The following is a 10,000-nucleotide window of genomic DNA, read 5'->3' on the forward strand; positions in this document are numbered from 1 at the left end:
TTGCTAGAGAGTGTAATGAACACACCTGCAGTGGTCTAGAATGACACACACACAGACACATTCACACATGTGACATTGATAGCCCTGAGTCTGTCCAGAGAGAAAGTCCCCTCTTTATTTCTCTAACCCATCCCCCTCTTTCTTTCTGCCTCTTTTTTTCTTTCCTGTTTTTTTTCTGTGATAGTGCTGACAGCAGTTGCTTGGGTCACAATGGGCGTTTGTGAGGCGTAGACTGTACTGTGAGTGTGTGTGTGTGTGTGTGTCTTGATGGACTTTCAATGACTTACTGAGAGGTTTGCAGTAATTATGCTGGACGAAGCTTGGGAGCAGAGAACATGACAGTGCAAATCTGCTCTGCTTCTTTCTTCACTCTTTTCTTTTTCTCTCTCTATGGCTTCCTTTGTTGAATCACATTTCCCCTTTATTAAATTTTTTTTTGTGAGAGAGAAAGGAGGAGTGAGAGGAAAGGAGAGAGTGGAGGAGGTTTGTCTGGCAATAATCTGTAATCAGATGCCACAATTTAATATGTATCTGCACCACTAAATTAGTAAAGTGTTATCTCTAGTTTGTGGCCATGTGAGCACCAGTGTGTATGTGTGCGTGCATTTACCGATTCACCTAGTTTTGTGTTTTGATGTGACATTTTAAAATATATATTTACATATTATATATTTTAATACATTTTTATTACACTGTCGTTCAAAGGTTTGAGGTTGGTGAATTGTTTTTGAAAGTCGTCTCTTATACTCACCAAGAATTTTTTCAGGATTCTTTGAAAAATAGTTTAAAAGAACAACATTTATTTGAAATAGTTTTTTTTTGTTTTGTAAGAATGCTTTTACTGTGATTTTTGATCAATTTAATGCATCCTTGCTAAATAAAAGAATTAATTTCTTTACAAAGAAAAAAAAATCTGACCCTAAACTTTTGAACAGTAGTGTATTTAAATATTTTATAATAAAAAATAATTTTATTATATTAGTGAATATTGAATTAATATTGAATTTTTTTTAAATCATATTTTTTATGATATTTAATATATATTTATTATATAATATTACTGAGTGATAAAATACGGGAACAGTAATTTGCTCTGTTGCTAAGTAGGGCTATAATACCTGAAGAATACTTTCTCATAACATTCCCATTCATAGCAATGCTGTTGTTTGGCTAGTGCAGAATCCCGTATCTAAAATCCTATCCTTGAAATCTGTCGTCTTTGTTCCAGGTTTAATTGAACCAGTCACCTGAGCAGTAAATGCCACAAGACTCCCTTCAAATATGTGTACTTTTTAGCTACAAAGTTTGCAAAAAGTCATATCTGAATGAGTAAGCTGTCTGATATCTCAGTATTTATGGTTCAATAGCTTGCATACTTGGCGTTCCCATAGAGTCATAGGGGCTAAGAAGGCTTCAGATTTTGGGGACCTGTTCAAATGTAATGCTGATTGGGAAATAGCTGTCAAAAAGCTTTTGAATGGTGAGAAAAGTGCTATTTGTGTCTAGATGTTTCTGCCAGAGGCTAACAAGGTCAAGCTAACTGTACCCTAAGCTTTAACCCTTGCATCACATTACTCAAACAGCATGACAACAGTACCACACTGTGGCTGTCTGATGTTACTGTATGTCAGTGACAGCAATATACAGCAGAGCAAGCATATCTACATTTTGAATATTTGTATTGAAATCACAAACTCCCTTCCTCAGAGTGTGTAGTGTTTCCATCAAATGTAATTGCTGCACTGGCTTTAATGGTGATAGATACGACCAGACTGTCTAATTTACTGTAATTCCAAAATCTACAATTTCACCAACATATCAGAGTGTAAGCATAACAATACCTGTAAGCATATTATTTCACACAGCTTACGCGTGCATGTTGCTTTGTTTACAGAGTGGGAGTGACGATCGCCTACGCAGCAAATCAGAACATCACAAATCAGATCAAGAGCACCAGACGCCTCGTCAGCACTAACATAAGAGACCTGAAATCTTTTGCGAACCACACACCAGTGGTAAGCCATAAACAGGTTCACATGGTGTGGTAAAATGTGTAAACAAAGCTTAAATTAAGTAACGCACTAACAAATTAGCAGATTCTGTGTGGGCCTAATCTAAAGCATGGAGACACGCACACAAACATATTCACACACTAAAGCTAAATCTGTTTGTCTTTGTTCTTTTATTTTATAGCAAATAGACTATCTCTCTGCACAGTACACAACAGCCAAGAACAAAGTATTATCAGACTTAGACAGTAAGTACTCTGTCTTTCTTCCTCTTTTATGTATCAGAGTGAACATTCACAAACGTTCAAAAGTACTTGTGAATGTTTTTGAGTCTTAAATCCTCACCAATGGGGCGTGCGATATTGAAAAAATTTTTGAAATTTACTGGGATTTTTTCTATAAGGATAATTAATATTTTTCTGAGTGTGTTCTTGTGCTGGTACTTGCCTGTCATGGATAAATAAATATGACACTAACACCGCCAGTAGTCCCTGTCTTAATTAGTGATTCATTGAATCATTCATTCAAACGATTTGTTCAAAACGGCTGATTCATTTGGAGACGAAGCAAGTGAGTGTCTTTATGCATGGATCATTGAATCATTGTCTCAAATGATTCATTCATAAACATTCGACTTCTGATTCGACTTTGTCTGGAACTATTTTTGTTGGCAAAAATAAAAGGCAATATTGTGTCTAAAATCTCACCTGCTCAATATTAACTTCTTGTTTGATGAACTGTTGTATAAAATTAATATCTCATTTGCGATCACACTCACGCTCATGCGCTAATATTTAGAAAAATGGCACCGTGTGATATTACTTAACGATATAAATATAAAAACCAAAATCAGGGATATTTTGTGGGTGTGTAACTTGAATTATATGGTTATTCTAACTGATTCATCGTGCAGTGATTGCTTTTGGTCCTTCAAGGTGTTTTGGTGTTCAAGAAACATTTCTTATTATTATCAGTGTTGACAGTTGCATATTATTACTATCAATGTTGCTGCCTAATATTTCTGATCCATTTTTTCAGGATTCTTGATGAATAGAATGTTTAAAATAACTTATTTTGTACAATGTCAATGTCTTTGATCAGTTCAATAAATTCTTGCTGAATAAAATTATTAAACATTGTACTGACCCCAGACATTTGAACATCATTGCACTTAATGTTGGAGTTGCATTTACTAATTTGTTCTTTTATTGTCAACGTGGTTTATCAGATATTGGGAATCTGCTGGGTGGACAGATTCATAATCAGCTGGAGAGAGAAGTGGTGCCTGCTTTAGACAACGCTCTCCGCATGACAGCAGGTGCATAACCAAACAAATACACACACTTATGGCTGAATTCACTAAAATGGTCTTACTTTTTAACATGTGACATTTCGACATTTCAGTGCAAACCTGAATAAAACAAAAATAAGTTTAAAATAATAAATTTACATTGTGAGATATAAACACTAGTAGTAAAACCGCAATCATTAGATGTCAAGTCACAGAAACAAATTGAAAAGTCACAATTGTGAAATGTCACATTTTGAGGTATAAAGTCACAATTAAAGTCATACAGTTGAGGCTGGACTAATTTGAAATAATTAATTAATTACAAGATGCTTTAAGAACAAGTAAAAATAACATTACCTAATAATATACCAAACAAACCTAATATAACTGATAAAATCAATAAAAATAAACAAAAGCCAAACAGAAATAAAATAAAATGCTTATTAAAAATACTTATTGAACCCATGACCTTGACGTTGCTACTATCATTCTCTGTTGTTTCAGCTACAGCAACACTGCAAAACACACACTCACATTGATATTATTCTCGTTAACATGTTCCTTTCTGTTTCTGTTGCTTGTGATTATGGATAAAAGTTAAAGTGGAGGGTGCTATTAAAGGTAAAAGTCAGGTCAATTTCAGCATTTAATGCATTATTAAAATCAAAAGTTGCATCTGTTATTATTTAGCGAACCAGAACTAACATGAACTAACAATTCCGCACCGTTATATATATTTATTATTTAACGATAGATTATTTAATACTGTAAGAAAATTGTTGCTCCTTGTTAGTTAATGTGTTGCCATGTTAACTTCTAACCCTATACCTGAGTTTTAAATTCAGTGATTTGTAAAATTAATATTGATATCTTTCAGTGTATCACTTTGCTGATTTTAGAAAGGATATATTGAAAGATCATCCCATTCACCATGAAATCAAAATTCTTATCTTATTGCAGTTTTTATTATAAAAGATACATCCGTGCACATTATTATTTAAAAAAATTCATCTAACCTCATAGTCTTTAATCAAAAACATTAACATCCTCATATTCCCAGTGGACAAAATCATGTCCATAACCTAAACTTTTTTTGTTCAAGAAGGCATTTGACTCAGATGTACATTATAATAGGAAAGAAAAAGTTAATTGCAATTTCTGGTTCATGCCAAATTTAAAATCCAGTAAGCTTTAGTTAGTAGTAGCTAGTAGTAACAGCCATGATCCATGATTGGCTGCTTGCTTATCTGTGTAGTGCAGGGTGAGTTTTTATATTCCTGGAAGAGAAACACGGTACATTTTAGCCTAAAGGTTCAATTAGTTAGCATATAGATTGTTTATGTAAACTGAACGGACATGGATCTAAAAGGGCTCTTTAAGAAGCTGAAATGTGTGGAAGCACAATATGTTGGTCTGTGTGCTTTAACTGTAACTCCTGTGTTTCATCCAACAGTTGCCTGATGTTGAGGCACCTTTGGCCAGTCTGGATTCTGTGCTTAAAACAGACCTCAGCAATATCGTACAGAAGGTCGGATGGGTCTCTCTTTATCACGCAGCCACTATAAGTCTCCTGTAATGTACTGTGACAGTTCTTCACTAGCTTTTCTTTTTGTTGATCTCTTCAGGGCTACTCTTCTTTTAACGACACACCAAGGTTGGTCAGAGAACAGACAAAAGAAATTTTGTCGGGTGAGGGCATTTTTATTCATCTATCTAGCTTTGTCCCAAAACTCGGTGTGCTGCCTTGCTGCCTACATAGGGAATGTTGCTTATGATGCCTCAATGTGCTGCCTTTATAAACTCGTTCATCTCGAGCATCAGCTTTCTCTGTTCTCTCTCTCCATGCTAACCTCATTTGTTCTCTGAAACGAAAGAAATCACAATATTTTTCTGTTATTGTTCTCATATTTGTCCCTCTGCATGCGGGAACCCGTCTGTCTCTCGTTAAACATGAAGCTTTACCCAGTAAGTGTTCCTCAATTGCTGTGTTTCTTCAACATTAGGCTAATCCTCACTGAGATGTTTTAGTGCCAGACGTGATGCTCATTTCATGGGAATATTGGGAGATCTATCAAAACAAATATATTTCTCTCTTGATTTACATATTTATAGGTCATCCTCATTTTCACAAACACATATTCAGTTAATCTTTCTCTTTTTCTGTCTGTTGAAGAAGTGAAAGGGCTGCTGGATAAGTCTGGTGGAGAGATAGTTGCTTTCACAAAGATGTTCCCGGTTGAACCAGCACTTGAGAACTTCACAAAGTTCCTGACAGAGAGCCAGAAGAACATTGAAGCGTACTATCCACAGATCGACCAGCTGGACTTCTACAGGTACTTCTGTAACACTTACTGATGCGCCAGTGCCACATGCATACTAAAGAGAAATCCAGCTGTCACTCAAAAACAAAAAGTGAACCACATTGTGGTTGAAAGTGACAACCACATTCCGCAACAGAATTCAAGAAAACACTTTAGATTAGGGAACACATTCACTATTAACTATGACTTTTTCCTATAGTTAGTTAGTAAGGTAGTTGTTAAGTTAAGGATTAAGTGATCTAAAATATGCTCATGCAGAATAAGGCATTAATATGTGCTTTATAGGTATTAATAAACAGCCAGTATGCTAGTAATATGTGAGCCTGGAGCACAAAAGCAGTGTTAAGTCGCTGGGGTATATTTTTAACAACAGCCAAAAATACATTGTATGGGCCAAAATGATCGATTTTTCTTTTATGCCAAAAATCATTAGGATATTAAGTAAAGACCATGTTCCATGAAGATATTTTGTAAATGTCCTACCGTAAATATATCAAAACTTAATTTTTGATTAGTAATATGCATTGCTAAGAACTTGGACAACTTTAAAGATGATTTTCTCAATATTTAGATTTTTTTGCACCCTCAGATTCCAGATTTTCAAATAGTTGTATCTCGACCAAATATTGTCGTATCCATACCATACATCAATGGAAAGCTTATTTATTCAGCTTTGAGATGGTGTATAAATCTCAATTTTGAAAAATTATGACTGGTTTTGTGCTCCAGGGTCACATATGCATGCTAATAAGCAACTAGTTAATAGTGAATAGTGTTCCCTGATCTAAAGTGTTCAAGTAGTGACAACTGTACATGAAATGCTAAAGATGTGTGCAGAAGTCCAGGGTCACATATGCATGCTAATAACAACTAGTTAATAGTGAATAGTGTTCCCTGATCTAAAGTGTTCAAGTAGTGACAACTGTACATGAAATGCTAAAGATGTGTGCAGAACCAAAATGAACTAGTTATAAATGACATATTTAAAAGAGCAAAATATTCCTTTATACACTACTATTCAAAAGATTTTTGAATGTTTTTGGAAGAAATCTGATATGCTCACCCCTGCTGCATTTATTTGGTCAAAAGCACAGTAAAAATATTGTGAAATATGCTCTAATATGCTGATTGTGCTCAAGAAACATTTATTATTAGTATCAATGTTGAAAAAACTTTTGCTGTTTGTTTTGGTGAAAACCGTGATTTTTCAGTTTTCAGGATTCTTTGTTGAATAGAAAGTTCAAAAGAACAGTGTTTGTGTGAAATAGAAATGTTTTGTCGCTGCTGTCACTTTTGATCAATTTAATGCATCCTTAGTGAAAAAAATGATTAATTTCTGTAAACAAAATAATCTGACAACAAACTAAATATTTGTAGACAAATGCAGTGTACACTTTCACTCAGTGTGTCTTTGTCTCTGTGTTTGTGTCTCTAGATGGATTGGATGTGTGGTGATTTGTTGTATGGTTGTGCTGGTTCCGACCTTTAATTTCCTGGGTCTGTTGTGTGGATCATGTGGTTATGATAAAAATGCCACACCCACCACACGTGGCTGTCTGTCCAACACCGGAGGAAACCTACTGATGGCGTGAGTTATCAGGACAACACCAAAACAACGAACACACACACTGCCTGGCCCAAAAAAAAAAGTTGCAATTTGGACTTAAATAAGCAGATACTTGAGATTGTAGGATTGGATCATTACTGCAGTGATTAATATGTTTCTGGCATGTAGTATGTTTGACAATGATTCTTTTAACCCTAACTGATGCAGTGCGTAGCTTTTTATTTCTCAAACATGTGGGAAGATGTGTATATTCCAGAATGACAGTGCCAAGATTCATTGGACCCAAACTGTGAGATAGAGGTTCAGTGAGCGTGAGGAATCATTTTCATGTATGAGTTGTCACCACAGAGTCCTGAGCTTAATTGAAAGTCTTTAGGATGTGCTGGAGTCAACTTTACAGAGTCAAAAATTAATGCAACTCTTGATGGAAATTAATGCTGTGATGTTGCGTGATGTTGTTGAAACATTGCCACAATGAATGCACGATATAAGGCTGTCCAATGAAATTTTATAATATATATATATTTTTTGGCCAGGCAAAGACTTTCAGTGGGATTAATGTCAGGACTCTGTAGTGGCCAATCTCTCACAATTTGAGCCTGCTGGATTTTTGTATTGTCATTCTGGAATATGGTCTTCCCACATGGTTGTTTGAGAAATGAAGCGACACAAACATACAACATGCCAGAAACATATTAATCAATGCAATAATGATTCAGTCCTAAAATCGTACATATTTGCTTATTTAAATCCAGATGACGACTTTCTTTTTTGTTTTGTTTTGGCCAGCCAGTGTATATACAATAACACTTAAGTTTCAAAACAATTAAAGTGCATAAAAAATAGATTTGATGATAGCTAAAAGTTAGATACTAACATTCCTTTTCATTTTTTTGGTCTTGTTGGTGATCAGTTCTGTTGGCTTCAGCTTCATCTTCTCCTGGGTGCTCATGGGAGTTGTAGTCACCTCATTTATTGTTGGGGGAAACGTAGAGAAGCTTGTTTGCGAGCCGCTGGCTAACAGACAGATTTTTAAGGTACTAGTACACTACTCTATGATAAGAAACAACAGCGGAACTAGTTGATTTTATGTTTAATAATACATAACCGCTTATGTTTATAAACAAAAATAAAACTCTACATAAGTAAATCAGCTATCTTGGGTCACATCTTGTAAGTGCAAACTCTGTGTAGTTTTTGGAAGGGAGAAAAGATACAGACAGTATAATCTTACATAACTCACACAACACTGGAGCCCTTGTATTTATGCTAAACTGTGGTTAAGCTAGTGTGTGTGTGTGTGTGTGCTTGAGCAAAAGTTTAAAAAAGGGGGTTGGAAATCCTTAAGTAAATCTGGGTTAGTTTCAGATCATACACATAGTAAAGCATTTACACACAAACACTTCTATACAGGACCTCGAACACATTTAGACCTGTGGCCTATGGTTTGTATGTGAATTTAATATCTTTAATATTAAATTAATAGTTCTTTATTGGCGGTCCACAGAATAAGTCATACAAGTTTGAAACAACTGATGTAAATCGTGACAGAATTATCATTTAACATTTTTATGATTAGCATATGAAAAATATACTTTTTTTGACAAATAAATTGATTTTTTTAATGCCGTTCAGATAATCGACACACCATATATGGTCCATCCTACCAAAAAGAACTTCCTTCCTGGCATGCTGTTTCAAGATCCAAACATCGACCTTACTATCGGCAGTATGTACAGGTAAGTGTGTGAGCAAAGATCAGTGCTGAAAGTCAATTACAAGTAGTTGATCTTAAAGAGATGCTGTAGTTATTCTGTCATCACTTCCTCACCCGCATGTCCTTCCAAACCCATAGGACTTTCCTTGATCTTTAGCATACAAATGAAGATATTTATAATGAAACCTGAGAGATTTCTGTTCCTCCATTGAAAGTCCATTCCACTTCAGAAAGTTTATAAAGACGAATCCAAAGTAATCGAGTGATCCATGAACCAAGTCTTCTGTTTTAGTTGCATGGACTTTCAATGGAGGGACAGAAATCTGTCAGGTTTCATTATAAATATCTTCATTTGTGTTATGAAGATAAACTAAAGGGTGTGGAATGACATGAGGGTGAGTAATTGATGACAACATTTTTGTTTTTGAGTGAAATACCCCTTTAATGATTTATTAGACACACTATTTGCTCTGTGAGAAAATGTTGATTTGCTTCTCTCTTTTTCTCTTACTCAGAGATTGTTATGAGAATAATGGTTTATATTCAGCACTACAACTGGAGACCAAGTTCAACTTCAACAAGTTTCTCAATGCCACAGTGGTGCGTGAAGAGATTTAAGAAAGACAAAAAGCAAAAAGCGTTGTGTTTATAACTACAGACTGAACACGACATCAGTTCTTTAACCACGTGTTTGTGATTTCTCAACAGTATAACCTGGAACTGACCAAGATATTTAATAGTGTGAATGTGGATCTCCAGGGGATGCTGCTTCTGGAACAGGAGGGCAAAGATAACCTCATTGACTTTGCTAACACAGGCATTGGAGAAATCGACTATCAGGCTTATCTAACTGAGGTAGCCAACACACCCTCGTACACACTTACAGGCACAACAACACAAGACATTTGAATGAGAATTATTTGATTGACAGGTGAATAAAGGAGTGACCGTTGTGGATCTTTTGTCCTATGCAAATGACCTTGAAGCTCAAGCAGACCAGCTGGTGAGACAAAGACAAATTAATCACTTTCAATTGGTAATAATTACAGTCTACTAATGTCTCTTTTATGATATGTGAAGATATTAGCAGTTCAT

At 35.2% G+C, this 10,000-nt stretch overlaps 1 protein-coding gene and 1 long non-coding RNA gene across 2 annotated transcripts in view; both read left to right on the plus strand.

Moving 5' to 3' along the window:
- Positions 1–10,000, plus strand: part of LOC107562599 (prominin-1-A-like) — a 26,623-nt gene that overhangs the window by 7,390 nt on the left and 9,233 nt on the right. The window contains exons 7-16 of the mRNA XM_016247264.1: positions 4,754–4,828; positions 4,926–4,989; positions 5,257–5,265; positions 5,474–5,633; positions 7,057–7,209; positions 8,102–8,225; positions 8,824–8,927; positions 9,421–9,505; positions 9,614–9,760; positions 9,837–9,908. Coding sequence (XP_016102750.1) covers positions 4,754–4,828; positions 4,926–4,989; positions 5,257–5,265; positions 5,474–5,633; positions 7,057–7,209; positions 8,102–8,225; positions 8,824–8,927; positions 9,421–9,505; positions 9,614–9,760; positions 9,837–9,908 — 993 coding nt within the window. The remainder of the gene's footprint in view (positions 1–4,753; positions 4,829–4,925; positions 4,990–5,256; positions 5,266–5,473; positions 5,634–7,056; positions 7,210–8,101; positions 8,226–8,823; positions 8,928–9,420; positions 9,506–9,613; positions 9,761–9,836; positions 9,909–10,000) is intronic.
- LOC107562613 (uncharacterized) lies at positions 1,824–3,921 on the plus strand. Its single transcript, XR_001606006.1, has 4 exons — positions 1,824–2,015; positions 2,194–2,257; positions 3,238–3,327; positions 3,898–3,921. It is a non-coding gene; the product is annotated as an uncharacterized lncRNA (long non-coding RNA).

The sequence above is a fragment of the Sinocyclocheilus grahami genome, unplaced genomic scaffold, assembly GCF_001515645.1.
Source record: "Sinocyclocheilus grahami isolate Dianchi unplaced genomic scaffold, SAMN03320097.WGS_v1.1 scaffold829.1, whole genome shotgun sequence".
Classification (NCBI taxonomy): domain Eukaryota; kingdom Metazoa; phylum Chordata; class Actinopteri; order Cypriniformes; family Cyprinidae; genus Sinocyclocheilus; species Sinocyclocheilus grahami.